The following is a 17,875-nucleotide window of genomic DNA, read 5'->3' as shown; positions in this document are numbered from 1 at the left end:
ATCGCTATAAAGCTACCTGGGTATTTACTAGACCACGTGCTGCGTCGATCCAATCACCCTTAGCTATAGCTCAACTCTATCACCACCCGTAAAGCCATCTACATGGCGATACCAAACTTGACCCTCGCCCTTTGCTGCACGCCGCCCATCGCAGGCCAAGCCTGAACATTGAAACCATCTTCCGCTAGGCTACCAATGAGATCAGCACCAAAGCCCGTCAAGTCCATCATCAGCGTCTGGAAGAACTTCAAGCGCATGAGTTGGTTTATGTGAGGCTTCAGCAGCTCGAGAATAGCCTGGCGCAACATATCGTTCCCATCTATAGTGTTGCGCCAGACGAGAACCAGAGAATCCAGGAAGGAGTTGAGAACCGACGAGACAGGGTCGGCATCGATGTGCTTGTGATCAAACCCGGGATTATGGGAGAAGTCCGTTGGGTCTTCGCCAGAGGGTAGGCCCATACTGAGAACCATTCCCACGATGTTGATGTACTCTCCGATAGCGTGGTCACATAACTTGGCGACATCGTACTTGTTTCCGACAACGTACGCGTGCACGTGGAGATCCAACAGGGTGATATTCTCGTACTCCAGGCGCATGTTGGGGTTGAAGATGTAGACGCCGTCTTGGATGTACTGGATCATGGCTGCGATGGCGTAGGGGAAGTCATCGCGGACGCGGATGCAGCGTGTTTGACCTTCCTTGACGTTGTTAGCATTCTAGAACATGCTGAGTGTGGAATGGGAACGTACAGTGGATGGACCGTCTAGCATCGGTGCAAAGAAGCGCGACTCTGTACACAAGAGGTACTTGTTGAGCTTCATGACCTGCTTGCCCTTGTCGAAAGAGATCATGACGTCGTCCTTCTGAATCTCGGAGAAACAGCTTCGTTGTGTTAGTATTGTTTGTTCTCACATGCTTTGTGCATGGTGTTTGCTTACTATTGAAGATCGGTCGACTGCATGGTAAAAACACTGGTACGGGCAGCATTGATATCAACAGCGGACTGCGACGTCAGATCTGGCCGATACCTGCGAGGCGGGTCTAGCAGTGAAAGAGTCTGGAAGTGAAGCGCACTCGGAGTCAGCGGACCCACGCCTCCGACTGGGTCCTCGAAGACGATGGGGCCGGGCTCGTTGGAATAAGCACCCAATACCTGATCCAGTGGTGAACTCGAGCCTTGATCTATATCCATGTGAGGGGTGATATAGGTTTGTTCAAAGCCATGGCCGGCGACAGGCAGCTCCGATAGACCACGAAGAGATGAGGTACGTGGAGGAAGCTGAAGACGATGTCGGTAGCCATCGAAGGGCTTGGCAAACTTGTCCTGGGCCGGCAGATATAGTGCCTCGTTCTCTTTGTCGGAACCGAACGAGAATGTAGGCGCGTAGAAGATTTGTGGTGTCGAAGCAGGAGACGAGGCGATGACACTGCGGAGGGCCTTGCGATGTGGATGACTCGAGAGATTTGAGGCACCTTGGAAAGCATTGCCGAAAGCACGTTTGCGATCTTGCTGGTTCATGTCAACGTGCTGTTAATATTGACTGCCGTTAAATCGAGTCGCCTGTGGAGGATGGGTAGGATGGAGATCCTCTCCGAAGAGATTTTCGGTATTTATACACCCATGGAAAGTGGAGTGCGTGAGAAACGAGGTGACCGCGTCGTCGTGAGTGAGAGATTTGACAGTAATCACCCCGGTTCAATGGTGAACGTGAGCGTTTGTTGAATCCTTACACTCTATTGTTGGGCCAGTGAATTGAGGACAGTGGACGCATCTCGGAGTGAGAAGTGAAAAGTGTAGGCCCACGTAATATCGGAGCTAGTCAACACTGGTAGCGCGCTTGCCTAGCTGTCGAAAGCGGGATACTGGCTCGGCTTCTTTCACTGTTACTGAGAGAGTCGCTACCGGTCGTACACTATTTCCAGCGCGTTGCCATCTCGTCGAACAGGTCCGCTCTGAAGTCCGGTAGCTCATCCATTGACTCGTATACAAGCGCCATGGTTCTGCCTGTACCATGTATGAAAGCTTGCACATGGTCAGCGCAGAGCTTAATCGCCACGCTCTTGAGACTCTCTGCATTGGCCGTTCGCTCAGGTGCGTATATAGCGCGAATTGCATGCAGTAACTGCTCTTCCTGGCCATCGACTACCAAAACAATTGCCGCGAGGTCCTTGAATTTCTGGAGTGCGAGTGCCTTCAAGCCGGCTATCCCATATCGCTCTGCAAGCATATAAACGTCAACATGAGAGCGCAGAGTGACCTCCTCGGGTACGTCAAGGTCTGAGCCAGCTAGTTGATCCGTGTAATCCAGTTGGTAACAGTACTGCATCATGGCGGCGACGGCTGCTGGGTTGTCAGCGCTTAGATCAATGATGCCTTTCGGTGATTTCTGCTTGTGTCAGCGCGATCGAGACTAGTGAATTGACTGAACATACTGGCGACATGACAACTGCGCAGACTTTCGAAAACCACCGCGAGTGATAGCACATGATTGACCTATCGACGTGGTAGACATCCTGCTTAGATCGCACCACTAGATCAGAGCACTGCCACTCCGCAGCAGGTGGTGAAGTTGAGCTCGCAACGGCCATAGGCGAAGATGGAGTAGGCGTTACGGGAGATGAAGTGGGCAATGCTTCGGCTTGCTTTGGGGAAACTTCTTGGGGCTTGTTTCTCTGTAAGAAAAGTCGGGCTATTGAGCTGTTCGAAATGGTCTTGCGATGCTTAGGCCGGCGATTTTGATTGTTGATTGAAGGAGTGGAAGACGCTGCAGTCGAAACGGAGGCGTTGGAACTCGTTGAAGACGTTCGATGAAGACCGCCAAAGGATGCGTCGGAGGAAGCTATACTGTGTCTTTGCGAAAGCTCGTTGCGAACTACGCTGCCTCGCTTGGAGCCATATATAGCAGAAGGATCCAGGCTAAACAAGTAAGCAATTGCGACATTGAACGTCAACATCAACACTCACACATGGCTACTAACGATGACAGGCGTTACAAACATCTCGGTAGTATTTGACAGTTGCAAGGGTACCACGTAAAAACTCGCGCCGCAAGTATCTCTTGAGGCTTACTTGGACTGTGCGGTTATTGCGGTAATGTAAGAGGTCGCAGATGAGACCACGTCCCTGCTGCACCGCTGCTGTATATACGCATTTGCAACACCGCCCTCTGGGCGCTCAGAACTCAAACAACTCATGACCACATGGACAGAAGGGTAAAGCGCAGGAAGAAAATCACCTAGCCTCCGGCACTGATGGGTGCAAAAGAAGCGTTCTGATATGAAACTCGTCAACTGCACCAATGGAAGTTGGGAGATATATTAGCCGTAGCCCCAGATGGACCAGGATGATGAGGCTTATCGATAGTGTTTAATACCGGAGGTGCATACTCGTGGAACGAGAACAGCCGAGCGCTGGAGAACTGTGGGGTAGCGGCATGGCATTCTCCAAAGAAGTCAGCAGACTGTAGCTGAAACGGGTGTTCTTCTTTATTTCGCATGGCACCTAGCCCAAAAAGACAGGTGCGCGGGAGTTTTTCTCATACGGAATTGTCCATCGAACGACGAAGGACCGACCGCGAAGGTTTTGACAAGAACTTTGCTCGATACTGCGACAAGGTGAGATCATTGTGAAGTTAAAGCATATGAAAGGACTAGGAAGCGTTTACGTCACTGTAGTTTTGTCGGATGCGTTCGCACAACACTCTGAGTAGGTTCGGGTGTCAGCGTCTGTCGCGCGCTGCGATGCGGATCTGTGGGCGCATTGTGCCCATGTGTGGCAGATCGCCCCGGTGACCGCTTCCGTCCGCAAATGAGCCTCATCTAGGCAGTGACCATAGTGGCGACTCGATAACGAACACCATTTCGCCTCGTCAGAAATACACTTGCATTTGGAAATACACGTTAGGGTTCCGCATTTTCGATTGCCGATGTTCCCCAGTATTGCCATGGGAAACGCGGCCCACGTGCACGGGTTTTGGTGTCAGTGATGTCATTCCGTGACAAAAGGGCCGAATAGCAACAGGAAATTCCAATTGGCTCCACACGCTCTTTCGACTCCACAGCGCGTCACAGTTCGCGCGCTTTGTTACAGATACCTTCCCATTGGTAATGGCTTGCGTCTGGATGCCGCTTACATCTACATCTGCAGATCGTGAAGAGATAGAACGAGGCACATCATAGCAGTGAGATGGGCCAATCACTATCAAGGCATTGTCACCGCCCTCGAGGTCGCCACCACCTTTGACGTCGCACTTCTCCCGATTTGCTATCAAGCCACGGGAGTTCTAACCTAACCCGCACCGGTTGACATGTAGGCCTAGATTGACACCCTCTAAGCGTCATGGAGCGTACTACGCCTAGCTAGTCCGATGATGATGCGTTTTCAACATGGGATTTATGCGAAGCGGCTGGAGGCGTTATCAGTATCCCATATAAGAAGATTCTTCGGCGCCTCTGACGAAAGCTTAATTACACAAACATCTCTCTTCACATATCGATACCCAAGAAATCGTAATCATGGCTCCAAGCGCAACCAACGACAACCAGAATGGCAGCACTCAGCATGCTCCCACTGGCTCAAAGAATGGCGACCAGTTTCGCAGCTATGCCGACGACCGCAACGCCTCATCGGAAGATGTCATCTACACCACCTCCAATGGTGTTCCATACCCTCACCCATACGAAAGCCAAAGAGTAGGCGAGAATGGCCCTCTGCTGCTCCAAGACCACCACCTCGTCGACCTTCTATCACATTTCGACCGTGAGCGTATCCCAGAGCGAGTTGTTCACGCCAAGGGTGCCGGTGCCCATGGTACCTACACAACCACAGAGTCGCTTGAGGACCTGTGCATGGCAGACATCTTCAAGCAAGGGAAGTCTTGCCCCGTCACCGTTCGATTCTCGACGGTCGGTGGCGAGTCTGGCTCGCACGACTGCGCCCGTGACCCTAGGGGTTTCAGTGTCAAGTTCCGCACCGACGAAGGCAACTGGGATGTAGTTGCGAACAACACTCCTGTCTTCTTCATTAGGGATCCCGCCAAGTTCCCTCACTTCATCGTAAGTTCCTCCGTGATAGTCAGGCACAAAACAGTCGCTAAGATCCAGGATAGCATACTCAAAAGCGCGATCCCGCAACCCACCTTACCCACGCAGATGATGCGACAGCCTTCTGGGATTTTGCTTCTCAAAACCCGGAGTCCGCCCATCAGTTCATGATCCTCTTCGGTGACCGTGGTATCCCCGATGGTTACCGCAAGATGCATGGATACCACGGCCACACTCACAAGCTTCAGAACAAGAATGGCGACTGGGTATACTGCCAGTTGCACTTCAAGAGCAAGCAGGGCACTGCCTTCATCACACAAGAAGACTCCTTCAATTACGGCCCTGACTACTCGACCAAGGACCTTTACCAGTCCATCGAGAAGGGTGACTTCCCTGGCTGGGACGTCATGTTCCAGACCATGACCGCGAAGGAGGCTGAGGAGGTCTGGGAGAAGCAGAAGATCAACGTGTTCGACATGACACACGTCTGGCCTCAAAGCCAGTTCCCGCTCCGCAAGGTTGGCGAGTTCTTCTTGAACGAGAACGTGCAGAACTACTTCGCCGAGGTTGAGCAAGTCGCGTTCAACCCCGCACACTTGGTTCCAGGTATCGAGCCCAGTGCGGATCCCCTCCTACAGTCCCGCCTGTTCTCCTACCCCGACACCCACCGCCACCGCATCGGTGCCAACTACCAACAACTGCCGGTCAACTCCCCACGTGTCGCTTACCGCATGGGTAACTTCCAGCGAGATGGCAACATGGCATTCTACAACCAGGGATCGAGGCCCAACTATCTCAGCAGCATTCAACCCATCAGCTTCAAGGAGCGCACTGTCGACCTCGACAAGCTCCACGGAAACTTCACTGGCGAAGCTATCACCTTCTTGTCCGAGATCCGCCCAGAGGACTTCAACGCACCACGCACATTGTGGGAGAAGGTCTTCGACGATGCTGCCAAGGACCGCTGGGTCAACAACATCTCTGGCCACATGTCGACTGTGTCCAACAAGGAGATTATCAAGCGCCAGATCGCCATCTTCAGGGAAGTGTCTGAGGATATCGCTTCGCGCCTGGAGAAGGCTACTGGTGTCCAGGGCTACCCCGGTATCGCCAACCTGCGATTCAACGGAACTCACAATGGCATGGCCAAGTCCAAGGACAACAAGGTTGCCAACGGTATGACTGGCATCAGCGCGAAGTATGAGGAGAAGAACAAGACCAACGGTGCACCTGTTCCAGGTACACACAAGGAGATTATCGAGGGCAAGGCCTAAGGCTTTCTGTGGATAGAACAATTTTTGTACAATTAGCGAATGAAGTTTAATACCCTTTCACGGTTGTTGATGTGTTGTCCCCGAGCTTGACTCATCCGCTCGTCTTGTGATCTCAACTCATACAGCGAAAAAGCTGGAGAGGCCTGCAATTTACAATAGGACAACAAGGAGCAAATATGAATATGTAGCATCGATATGCGCAGTTTCTCCCTTCAGTAAGGTGTTGTGACAGGCGCTCGAGCGGTAATGATGTGTTTCGCGTGAATCAAGGGCCAGTGGCAATGCACGCAGGCGGTGGGACCCCTCGCGCGAAGCGAGCTAGCGCGACTGCCTCATCGGCAGCGGATCACTGGGCAACTTCTGAATCGAAACCTGCCAGCCAGCACCTTGTGCCCCTCACCGATATTCCCTCAAAGCGCTCAACGTACCCAGACCAAAGTCGCAGATATTCCATCTCGCTCCCTTGTACGCCCCCAAAGTCGTCGACAGCCTCTACGCGCACGGATCCGCCATGCTGCTAGGGATGCAAGGGTCGGCTGAACCCACGTCACGTGACGGGGATTACGGTTGGCGTGTCGGTCCACCTGGGCAATGGGTTCCATTTCGCGTTCCGCCCGCTAGAGCGTGAGGAGTAAAATCGAGTCCTGGCAGCTCGGTCACTCCCACAGCATTGTCCCGGTCCAGCTCCCCAGACGCCCGCTCCAAGCCATATCATGTTCCTGTCGCACCTCGGCATTCTTTTCCAGTCGTTCATCCATTCCCTTGCCGCGCTCTGAAGCTCGTGGAGCTTTTGGCCCGCTGTCTCCGCACCTGCAGCGTCACCGTTGCGCTCCAGCAGACACCACTGTCGCCGACGAGAGCGTCGTCATTGCGCGATAGCGACGCCTCTGCCATTGACTTGCATCGCTTCCGTCACGTCACGGTCCACTACCGCGTCCTTCTAGTCCTTCCTCCCGCCTCTGACCTCGTTCGGCCGGCCACCCCCCCCAAGCGCATCCGACACCACCCAGCTCGCCAGCATCGCTCTCGCTCATACACTGCTCAGCTATTGCATTTGCCGATAGCGACAGCTACAGGAACAATGTCGCCGCGACGGTCATCGCGGGCTCGCACCACCCAGCCCCCACCCAGCGTCGCAACGCACAGCAACTCCTCATCCTCCGTCTCATCAGCGCGTACCGATCGTGCATCCAGAGTCAATCCCAAGCAGACATCGCCGCCAAAGTCGTCGACCCCACACTCGCTCTCCTCGGAAGAGCCCGAAGAACCGCCTCACGGCGTGCAGCCCGAGCCGCCTCTGACACGCCGACGAACACGCGAGCACGACAATGACGAGGACGAGTCGGCGAAGCTCGACGATGAGCTCGAAGACGACATCGCAGAGGAGGATGAGGTTACCAGATGCGTGTGTGGCTACCAGGAGTACCCGGGCCCGCCATCTGACACTCCCAAGTCCATGTCTGCTCTCGCGGACCCAGATGTGCAAGCCGATGAACTTGGCGGACTGTTCATTCAGTGCGACGTCTGCAAGGTCTGGCAACACGGAGGCTGTGTAGGCATCATGGACGAAGCTGCCAGCCCAGACGAGTACTTCTGCGAGGAGTGCAGGAAAGACCTCCACAAGGTTACATCAAGTCCCAAAGGGTACGTGCTTGTCTTTATCGTCGTTCTCATTTGAGCTCTGTACCCCGCTACGCGTTTCTCTGTCTTTGGTCTCAAGCCCTAGATTTCCTCCATCGCGCGACCACTACCTTACTATCTATGGAGAGCTAACGAGATTGCCATTCTAGTCAAAAGTACTCTCGATACCTCCCCGTCTACGATCAACAACACAGCAAGAACCGCAAATCTTCTGTTTCCAAGGAATCAGACGGACACCCAGGCAAGGACAAGGATCGCAACAATAGGGCGAGTGTAGACTCCTTTGGCAAGCGTCGTTCGACCATGAACAGTCGAGCCGCCTACGACGAAGACGAGGTGCTCCGCAAGGTACTCGAAGAAAGCAAGCATGAGGGCGGTACAGCCTCAGAGAACGGCAATCGAAAGAAGCGGAGTCGCGACGACAGCGAAGAGTGAGTCTTGCTTGCTGCTCCATGTGCCGCTAGGGACATCTAGCTGACAATCTGCAGGACAAAGCCAGAGATCAAACGACAGCGGACCGGCTCTCGCTCCCCTAGCAATTCGCCAGTGATAGAATCGGAAGACGATAGTACAAAGGCATCTGCTCCTAAGCAAAAACCTCGCGGAGCTGCAGCAAAGAGCCAACGCGAAAAAGAACAGCGCGAGAAGGAGCGCGAAAGTCACCGAAACGAAGCCGCGAATCGACGGAAAGGCCGTGCAGAGCGAAGAAAGGGAGACGGTATGAATTGTGCTTAGTGGAGTAAGGCTTTGGCTGACAGTCGCTAGATACAGAGGAACCCGAGCCCACACCTGCCCCTACTATCGAAGAGCCCGTTATGGCCCCGATAGCGACCGAAGCTACAATCCCCGATACCCCCGTCGCAGAACCTAAGCCTGCGCCTGCCCCACGGAGAGGTGGACGTCCACCACAGAAGGCTCGTGGTCGACTTGGGCGGAATCAGTACTCAAGAGATACCATGCCCGCGACCAACGGCACTTCACCCAAGAACGACATCGCACAGTCTCCGCAAACGAACATGACAAACGGAGCGAGCAATGGGCATGACAGCAGCGATGGCACAGCCGGACAAAAACCTACCAAGACAAAGAATTGGCGGCTGCAAAAACTTTCCTGGAACGATATACGAAGGCCAGCCGGAGCTATGCAGAGCTACATAGCTCAACGACAGGTCGAGATGGCTACAGGGGAGAAACATGGAAGCCTCGCTCCGGCAGTCCAACCAGCAAACGGCGAGCCGACCCAAGAGCAGCAGAAGGACGAGGATACAGACCTGGCGAAGTTCAAGAACTTGAGCACTACCCAGATGATGGACTTCTTGAGTCGGGATCTGGTGCATTGGCAGCAGATGATCACTGAGCCAACGGATAAGTCGCCAAAGTGACACGAGGATTGCATAGCTCTCGATCTCGGCGGCGGCGTACTACTCACTCGATTTTCTTTTACAAACACGGCGCATTCATCACATGTTGCATGAGCCCAATGGGTATGGCATACCAGCGGCATTTTCTTTACACATTGGCGTTTTCATCGGTTATTTACGGATACCCTCCACTTGGCTTTTGACGCCAGACTACCTCCTGGCGCACTCTCCTTTCACATGACTTCGACGCTATTTGTATCGAAGCTTTTCTTATGTAGTATATATACTCCGGGTGTAACGAACCACGACTAGGCTAGAGCAATGCTCCCGTCGTCGCATCCTAATGTATATGAAGACAATATTCTCAAACAACTGCAGCGTCTTTGTCTCATCGTCACGAATTATGCTGTGATTTTGTGTCTTATCCTACCCTATTCTACTCTGAGCTACCGAACTTTATCTCCAGCACACCCATGACGGGATTCGCCTTCAACAACTCCAACATCGCCGGGAAGTTCTCATCCGTCACAACAGTGTACTCGGGCCAGATCTTGCCATCCCGCGTCTTGGTATCCCAGTGTATCCTGAACTCTTGGATCGTTTCTTTGGGGCCGTCGGCGGCCTTGTGCTTCGCCATGACTGTGGTTTCATCGTTAGCGATATGTCCCAAGCTGTCTGTCTGGCATGTGGTGTGTTCGGCTTCGACGTACATTCAGCGCAGTTGGGGCTCGAGGAGATTGTAGACGTGATCTGCGCGTTGAGCGACTTCAACGTGATCTTGGAGGATGTGTCGAGGAGCAGGAATTCATGGCGGTTCGAGGGCGGGATCGTGAAGAGGAGGGGGAGGGACATTGTTGCTGTTGTTGTGTTCTTGTTGTCTGGTATGTTTGTTGGTTGGTGTATATACGATAATCTGTTTACGATGCGCGTGTGCGGTATAGAATGATGTGGGAAGCTTCACAAGTCGTTACTACCGCAAGGCTTCCGCTTTGCAGGTTTCATAGACTTCCAAGGTTGGATGCGTGGTACATGGATCCCGATTTACGTCATCGGCATGGGTCGCGCTCTGCCGTTGGACGCGTTGCAGCGCGTGGCTGACAGGGGTGTGTGCCCCGCTCTTCATCCGATTTCTCGTCGTGGGTCTGGATGCGAACTATTGGAATCCTGTAGACGCAAGAAGAACACGCTGCTTTAAACGAGCGTAATTTCGCGAAAGACTATCTTTGCTACTATGTACTGTGCAAGCACTCTCTTGGAAAGCACCATCTATGGATCACGAATGATAATGCAAGTACTTCAATCCTCCATGCGAACTCTATCTACAGCCCCTTAATCTTCTCCTCTAACGCGCGTTTGATAGCTGAAGTCTTGTTAGCAAAATCCTGAACATCAATCAGCCCAAGCGATGTCTTACCGTTGCAGCTCTCATTAGCATCACCAAACAGCATCTTCGTATTCTCCATGAAGAACATCGGATTGGGTACATCGGCGTATCCACTCGCCATACCCCTCTTCATAATGACAACCTGCTTGCTCTTCCACGCGTGGAGCACCGGCATGCCCGCAATGGCACTACCAGGTTCCAGCGCGATGGGATTAACGGTGTCGTTTGCTCCGATAACAAGGGTGACATCTGTGTCCGGGAAGTCATCGTTGATCTCATCCATCTCGAGAACAATGTCGTAGGGAACGGATGCTTCAGCGAGGAGCACGTTGCACTGTCCTGGCATGCGACCTGCGACGGGATGAATGGCAAAGCGCACGTTGATGCCTTTCGCACGCAGGCTCTTGACAAAGTCGGCGAGTGCGTACTGCGCTTTCGACACGGCCATGCCGTAACCGACGACGATGATGACGTTTTCTGCGTTGACGAGGGCTTCGGCTGTTTCTTCGGATGTGGTCTTCGTGATTTCGCCCTCGACCTTGGTCTGGGATTGGACTGTGGGAGCTATACCGCCGAAGAGGACGTTGGTGAGGCTTCGGTTCATGGCAACGCACATGATATATGAGAGAATTGAGCCTGATACCCCGATGAGGGCACCTGCAGAGAAAGAGGTGTGAAGTCAGTATATGTCTCACATACATTTCGTACAGCCAGGACTTACCAACACTTGTTAGGAGTGGGTTATCCAGCATGAAACCCTCGGCTACTAATGCGAACCCGGAATATGCGTTGAGTACTGTGATAACAACTGGCATATCTGCCCCGCCAATGGCAGCAGTGGTCGTGTAGCCTTTGACAAAGGACAGAGCTGCGTTCCCAACGAGACATGCTGCGCCAATGAGAGGTGCGCCCGGTGCGTAGGTTAAGAAGGCACCCATGGTTGCTACGTTCGCCCCGAGCAACGTGCTGTTGATGAGATGCCGGCCAGGTAGCGCCAGAGGTTTCGAGCTCATCTTTGCGGCTAGCTTGAGGAAGGCAACAATCGATCCGGTGAAAGTGACACCACCGATGAGAACACCAAGGTAGGCGGAAACCATGTGGAGGGTTGAGATATCACCGGAGTGGCCCAGGACGCTGCCGATACTTGTGAGTACAGCAGCGAGGCCGACAACCGAATGCAGTGCCGCGACCGTCTGGGGCAGCGAGGTAGGCGTGATCCTCCGTCCGATCATTAGACCAGCAACAGTACCCACCGTAGCGAGACCAGCGAACTGGGTGAGAACATCAGACGAAAAGCCGACAGCAGCCAGGGATGCGAGAAAACCAGAGAAAACACCAAGTATGCCCAAGAAATTACCGCGACGAGCTGCACAGTGGTACGAAGTCAGTAAACGTCTCGCATGCACTTCGTACAGTCGTGACTTACCTGTTGTCTGCGACGCAAGTCCCGACAACGAGGTCACGCAGAGAACACTACTGACAAGGTAGCCTGCTTGGACCAGACCTGCCATGCCAGTGGAAGCTGCTGCGATGAAACCGCCTCCAAACAGAGCTGCGGGTACTGCATAAAGCCAGGGATACTCTTTGGGATCAGTAGGTCGTCTGAACATATCAAGCATACGTTTGGATATAACAAACCCGCCTGAGATGTTAACGAAAGCCAACAGAACCGACAAAGCTCCGAGGGTTTGTGGGATGGTCTCGGGCAAGTAGCCACCACCCATAGCGTACAAGCCGCCAACACCTATGATACCGGAGATGGCGTTTGTCACGCTCATCAGTGGAGAGTGCAAGGCAGGTGCAACGCCCCAGACCACTATAAGTTATTAGCATGAACAGTAGGATATCTTAGAACAGCCAGAGCGTGGTTCGAGAGATACATACTAGTAAGAAGTTAGCAAAATATTCTGAAAGCTATTCGTGGCGGCTACTTTACCCTCGGTATCCGATCAGACTGGCCAATGAAAATACGAAAGCGTTAGACATGAACAGGGGGCCCGTGAATTTACCTAGAGTTAGTGCAGCAGTCATCCCAGCTGTTACGCTAGCTACCTGTCGAGACTGCGTTTGCCAGGGTGTCAGGGCAACAGCGTTGGCAACTTGATCGGCCGGCGAAGGTGCGGGTTTGGCTTGAACTGGTGGAGGGGCTGGACGCGGAGCTGGTGGAAGGATCTTGCCATTGTATGTGACAATGGCTCCGCGAGTGACTTCGTCGGTGAGATCGACATCGTAGTACTTCTCCTTCTTGTCTTTTGGGGTGAGCGAAAGCAGAAACTTGGTGACGTTGTTGGAGTACAGAGTTGACGACTGGGTTGGTAGACGGGATGGAAGATCAGTGTATCCTGCACTCATGGTCAATGTCGGATCGTCCTAGAAAGCCACGAATACATACCTATAACAGAAACACCCTTGTAGTCCACCATTTTTCCAGGTTCAGTAGCTTCACAGTTACCACCAGCTTCAGCCGCTAGATCCACGATCACAGAACCGGGTTTCATCGCGCCGAGCATGGCCTTGGTGATAAGCTTCGGTGCGGGCTTGCCTGGGATTAGGGCAGTGGTAATGACGATATCAACCTCTCGGCACTGGTCATAGAATAGTTTCATCTCCGCCTCGATAAACTCCTTGGACATGACTTTGGCATAGCCACCAGCTCCGGAGCCGTCCTCGGCGATATCGACTTCAATAAATTCCGCACCTAGAGATTGGACCTGCTCACGTGCTGCAGATCTAGTGTCGAAACCACGAACAATGGCACCCATACGTCGAGCCTGGCGCCGACGTTAGTAAGACTGCGTGGATCTAGGGAAGTGCCGCACTTACTGTAGCAATGGCTGCAGATGTGGAAGTACGAAGTTAGTATATGTCTCACATGCACTTCGTACTGTCAGAACTTACCACTCAGACCCGCGACACCGGCACCGATTACGAGGACCTTGCAGGGAGGTATCTAGCAATGTTTAGCAAGGATCTGAATTGGACGAAGTGACGATCACCTTTCCAGCAGCAGTCACTTGACCGGTTAAGAAGCGACCAAAGGTATTGGAAGCTTCCAGGACGGCTTTGTAACCAGCGATGTTCGCCATTGACGACAGTGCATCGAAAACTTGCGCTCGTGAGATACGTGGGATCATGTCCATTGCGAATGCAGTGGCCTTGCGGGAAGCAATCCGATCAACGGCCGGCATGTTCTGCATCGGGTAGAGCATTGAGATGACGGTGGCGCCCTCCCGGATGGCATCCACTTCGCTGTCTTTTCCATCGATGCTAAGGGCCCGGACCTTGAGCAGGATATCACTCTCTGAGAAGACATTCCTGCGATCGACTGTCTGCGCGCCAGCTTGCTCAAACGCTTCATCCGTAAACTGCGCAGCACTGCCAGCTCCACGCTCGATGAGAATGCGCGAGAAGCCTTTCTTAAGCAAGAGTTTCACGTTCTGCAAAATAAGGTTATCAAGTAAGTATGTGTCTCAAAGACAGCGAATGCGAGAGGAGACTATACCTGTGGCGTAATCGCGACCCTTCGTTCGCCAGGATAGCTTTCCTTGGGTACTCCAATAGTGAGGTTGGAATAAGGACCTGCGGTGAACGGCGGGGTGCTAGGTAGCTCCTCGTCGTGCGGATCCGATGCCTGCCCGGATGCATACCGCGCGACAGCGGTAACCTGCGAGACATGGTGCTGCAGGGAAAGCGCGGGCGGGTGCGGGCGGCTAAGTCCCCGAAGGCTTGTTGTAGCCAAAGTATGTTTTGAAGAACGATCACCACGTTCCAGCAGAGGTGTTGCTTTCAGACCAGAGGTGACAGCACACTGCTTCAGCGTAGCAAGTAAGCTGCCCCGCTGCGGGCGAAGGGCCAGCGCCCTACGGCCAGTGAGACAGTTCAGAGAAGGACTCATGCTGTCTCGAATGAAAACGAGCAAATGGAGAAGCTGAAAACCCGCATCTGTTGGCGATTTCCAAAGTTGTTCCGAAAGAAGGCACGGCTAGCAGCTGAACGAAGGCCAGAATGCAGTGTGAGTGAGCACCACAAGTGCCACAGTTTGCGAGACATGGTGGTACAATAAGGCGGTACCTTTGGGCCGCGTTTCCCTTTCTCGTGTTTGTGTTCTGCCGAATTAAACACGACCGCGCAGCGCTTCCCCGCACTCCTCCACTCTGCCCTGCATGAACCCAGCCCAGGATGCACGAGTCCACGAGACATATTGTAATGCACTTCTCTCCTCTTCATGCGTCTGCGACGGTTTCAAAGCGAAAAATGGTGCGTCTTGGTTGCTTGACAATAAAGTTTACAATTCAGAACGTTACGGATCTTTGTTCAGAACGTTGTCTTCTCACGGAAGATGGGTGAAGGTTCCCCGCTCGTGCCAGGCGATCACGCGCTGTGGGGCACAGTCCCGACCGTTTGGTCTATCTTCCGTTCGAAGCGCGCTTGGTATCTTTGGTTCCGTCCACCAACGCATCCTGTTAGCACCTCGTTCAGGAAAACAAAAACATAACACCCTGAAGCTTGCGTTGACTTCAGATCATTCAATTTGCGTGTGTGCATCTCAACGTAAGCTGCAGACCTGTTCAGGCGAGCGACGCGCACACGTGGAAGGGTCTTCGAATGCACAGGGTTGACTGTTCGAGCTCCGCCGTCAAACTCGTCGTACGATCGATTGGGATCTTTTGAGCAAGCCCAGTAGATGAGTTGATTCGATCAGGACGATACTTCAATAAGCAGAAGAAGGCAAGTTCAAAGAGCACATATTGTTACATTATAACTACCAAGATGCTAGAATCATACTAAGGAGTGACTATGCGACGAGCTAATGCTCAATGTAAAGCCAAAGAGTTATTATTTACAGAAACGAAGAAGAGTATTAGTCATGATATCCACCGTCAACCATCACCATCTCGAATTTTGGTGCGCCCATGCGATGCAGACATAAGTCGTTGTTGTTGTCGGAAGAGCAGCGAGCGTTTACTCGTCGCGCTTGTTCTTGAAGTAAGACCAGCCACCCCAGTTGAAGCTGGCGTTGACATCGACGTCCCAGGTGAAGGACTTCTGGCAGCCCCACTTGGAGGTACCACCGACGCTGATGTCGAGGTTGGCCTGGGTGGCAAGGAACTTCTTGGTGAAGAGACGGCAGTGGGTACCGAAACCCTTGCCGTCCTTCTCGAGGTAAGCAGCCTGGAACTGGACGCAGCCACCCTTGTTCATGCCGAACATGGAGAGCCATGCGCCAATGATGCCGTGCTTGCGGTTGACCTCGTTCTGCTTCTGAGCGTAGGCAGCGCAGAGAGAAGGATCGAAAGGACCGGGGAAAGTAGTCTGACCCATGCAGTAGGGCTGCTGGTTGTGGAGCTTGTGGCCGCAAGATTGGGGCTTGCTGCAAGAAGGAGGAGTGGGAGGGTTGTAGGTACCCTTGTTGTAACCGTTGGAACCGACTAGAGGTAGAGGGACGAAGTCAGTATATGTCTCACATGCACTTCGGACAGCCAGAACTTACCTATCACGACCTCGAATCCATCCTGGCCCTGGCCGACGTTGGTAGCAGACTCCTTCTTGACATCCTGTCCCCAAAGAGTGCACTTGAAGCGAGTGACAGAGTCGGGCTTGTCGCAAGAGCACTGGCGCGGGTTCCACTTGGGGTCACGCTCGATGTACATGTTGAAACCAGTGCAGGTGGAGGTAGAGTCGCATTTGGCGGCGCAAGCAGCAGTGTCGTAGCTGGTAAGCTCGTAGTATCCGAGGTAACCGCTGCCCTCAACGGAAGCGCTGAGGTCGACGAAAGAGGAGGTGTAGCCAGATGGCGACTTAGCACTAGTAGCCATCTTGTGGTAGACCTCGTTGTTCTTGAAAGCATCGGCAGTGTCGGGGGTGGTAGGTGGGCCGTAGGCGTTGGGCTGAGCAGCACATGGGTCATCGGGGTTGATGAATCCGCAGTAGGTGCCGACCTCGATCTGAGTAGCACAAGCGGGATCGGCAGTGAACGCGAAGGTGTTGGTCCAGCTGACCGGGGTGCACGAAGATGGTGCAAGGTTGGTAGAGGATGGGTTCTCCGCAGGTGCGGCGGTGGGAGCAGGAGTAGGAGCCTTGGTAGGAGCGGGAGCAGGAGGGTTGTTCTGCTGGTTCCAGTTCCACCAGAAAGTAGGGTCGCGTGCCTCAAGCTGGGCACCAACGGTCCTCTTTGCCTGCTGAGCAGTGGCAGCGCCGGTAGCAGCAGCGGCGGCAACGTCCTGAGCCTTGGCCTGGTTGTAGGCCTGCTCACTGACGACGCCTGCCTTGGGGCCCTGAGCGAGGTTGTTGGCCATGGAATCGAATTGGTTGACATCGAATGCCTGAGGAGCAGGAGAAGCGGCCACGAGGGCAGCAGCCCCGAGGAAGAGAGAGTAACGCATATCGAAGGATCGAATAGAAGAGTAGCGAAAGTAGTGTAGGAGATTGTAGTAGTGAAGGACCGATGCTGATGAGCTGATGATGAGTTACTGCCCAGTGTGCCAGAGGGTCTTATATACACAAGAGGCACATAGTCATGCCCTGTCGACCTCGGTGGTTGACTACTGATTTGAGATCGATGTCATGGGTGGAGACGAAAACATGGCCGGTAAGTTCGACCTGTCTTCCTGAAGGAGTTGGCGGCAGTGCCTGGAAACAATAGTCCACCAAACTTTAGCCTAGCTCCGGGTGAACTGTCGTGGTCGCCAACGCCAGGAACGTGCAGCACGCATGCAGGTACCGAGGCCGCCGCCAATGAGAGCCCAATGGCAGGCTGAGTCTGGACCTGATAGATGCAAGTTTTATCAGCTCAGCTCGTCGCGAAATGATGAGGTAAAAGGCTTTGCTGTATCTCTAAAGGCCATGGTGTTGCGATGCGATGCTATACAAACCTTTAGGGCAGTACTACAGCAAAGATCGACACACCAGAAATGATGCCGCTGCAGGTATCGACGACCCGAGGCTTTGCATCACGGTCAAAGCGAATCGCTAAGCGAAAGCTTAGTTTATTTTTGATCCCGACGTCGTCCCGAAGGGTTCTAAAGGCCCACTTATCCGGTTAGCTCAGAGACTACTGTTGGACATATCAATAGTCCGCCTCCAGGGAAGCAGACTTGCGCGCGCAGAAGTCCCGATCAGCTCATCAGGGGTAGACTGTGTGTGTGAACGTTTCAGCGGTGTTGATCTTA

General features: G+C 53.4%; 7 protein-coding genes across 7 annotated transcripts; 2 read left to right on the top strand and 5 right to left on the bottom strand.

The window, feature by feature from the left end:
* Positions 1-98: 98 nt before the first annotated feature.
* On the bottom strand, positions 99-1,522 carry J4E85_004255 (uncharacterized protein; the record flags this gene model as incomplete). Its single annotated transcript, XM_051468515.1, has 3 exons — positions 99-701; positions 753-885; positions 942-1,522. 3 exons carry the CDS (start codon positions 1,520-1,522, stop codon positions 99-101), a joined length of 1,317 nt encoding a protein of 438 aa, XP_051328107.1.
* A 394-nt stretch (positions 1,523-1,916) lies between these two features.
* J4E85_004254 (uncharacterized protein) lies at positions 1,917-2,445 on the bottom strand (the record flags this gene model as incomplete). Its single annotated transcript, XM_051468514.1, has 2 exons — positions 1,917-2,390; positions 2,437-2,445. 2 exons carry the CDS (start codon positions 2,443-2,445, stop codon positions 1,917-1,919), a joined length of 483 nt encoding a protein of 160 aa, XP_051328106.1.
* Positions 2,446-4,518: 2,073 nt separating this feature from the next.
* On the top strand, positions 4,519-6,320 carry J4E85_004253 (uncharacterized protein; the record flags this gene model as incomplete). Its single annotated transcript, XM_051468513.1, has 2 exons — positions 4,519-5,058; positions 5,112-6,320. The coding sequence occupies 2 exons, from the start codon at positions 4,519-4,521 to the stop codon at positions 6,318-6,320; spliced, it is 1,749 nt and encodes a 582-aa protein (XP_051328105.1).
* Positions 6,321-7,401: 1,081 nt separating this feature from the next.
* Positions 7,402-9,343, top strand: J4E85_004252 (uncharacterized protein; the record flags this gene model as incomplete). Its single annotated transcript, XM_051468512.1, has 4 exons — positions 7,402-7,964; positions 8,111-8,392; positions 8,450-8,679; positions 8,727-9,343. The coding sequence occupies 4 exons, from the start codon at positions 7,402-7,404 to the stop codon at positions 9,341-9,343; spliced, it is 1,692 nt and encodes a 563-aa protein (XP_051328104.1).
* A 415-nt stretch (positions 9,344-9,758) lies between these two features.
* Positions 9,759-10,174, bottom strand: J4E85_004251 (uncharacterized protein; the record flags this gene model as incomplete). Its single annotated transcript, XM_051468511.1, has 2 exons — positions 9,759-9,961; positions 10,033-10,174. The coding sequence occupies 2 exons, from the start codon at positions 10,172-10,174 to the stop codon at positions 9,759-9,761; spliced, it is 345 nt and encodes a 114-aa protein (XP_051328103.1).
* A 467-nt stretch (positions 10,175-10,641) lies between these two features.
* On the bottom strand, positions 10,642-14,381 carry J4E85_004250 (uncharacterized protein; the record flags this gene model as incomplete). The annotated part of the gene is made up of 11 exons (XM_051468510.1): positions 10,642-10,682; positions 10,737-11,363; positions 11,428-12,072; positions 12,133-12,522; positions 12,716-13,048; positions 13,099-13,477; positions 13,530-13,540; positions 13,605-13,656; positions 13,703-14,143; positions 14,209-14,285; positions 14,354-14,381. The coding sequence occupies 11 exons, from the start codon at positions 14,379-14,381 to the stop codon at positions 10,642-10,644; spliced, it is 3,024 nt and encodes a 1,007-aa protein (XP_051328102.1).
* A 1,287-nt stretch (positions 14,382-15,668) lies between these two features.
* On the bottom strand, positions 15,669-17,089 carry J4E85_004249 (uncharacterized protein; the record flags this gene model as incomplete). Its single annotated transcript, XM_051468509.1, has 2 exons — positions 15,669-16,135; positions 16,198-17,089. The coding sequence occupies 2 exons, from the start codon at positions 17,087-17,089 to the stop codon at positions 15,669-15,671; spliced, it is 1,359 nt and encodes a 452-aa protein (XP_051328101.1).
* Positions 17,090-17,875: the final 786 nt, after the last annotated feature.

This window comes from Alternaria conjuncta (assembly GCF_024043145.1).
Source record: "Alternaria conjuncta strain BMP 0040 chromosome Unknown scaffold_5, whole genome shotgun sequence".
Taxonomy (NCBI): Eukaryota; Fungi; Ascomycota; class Dothideomycetes; order Pleosporales; family Pleosporaceae; genus Alternaria; species Alternaria conjuncta.
Note: the sequence above shows the minus strand (reverse complement) of the source record. Positions and strands in the feature narration are given on the sequence as shown.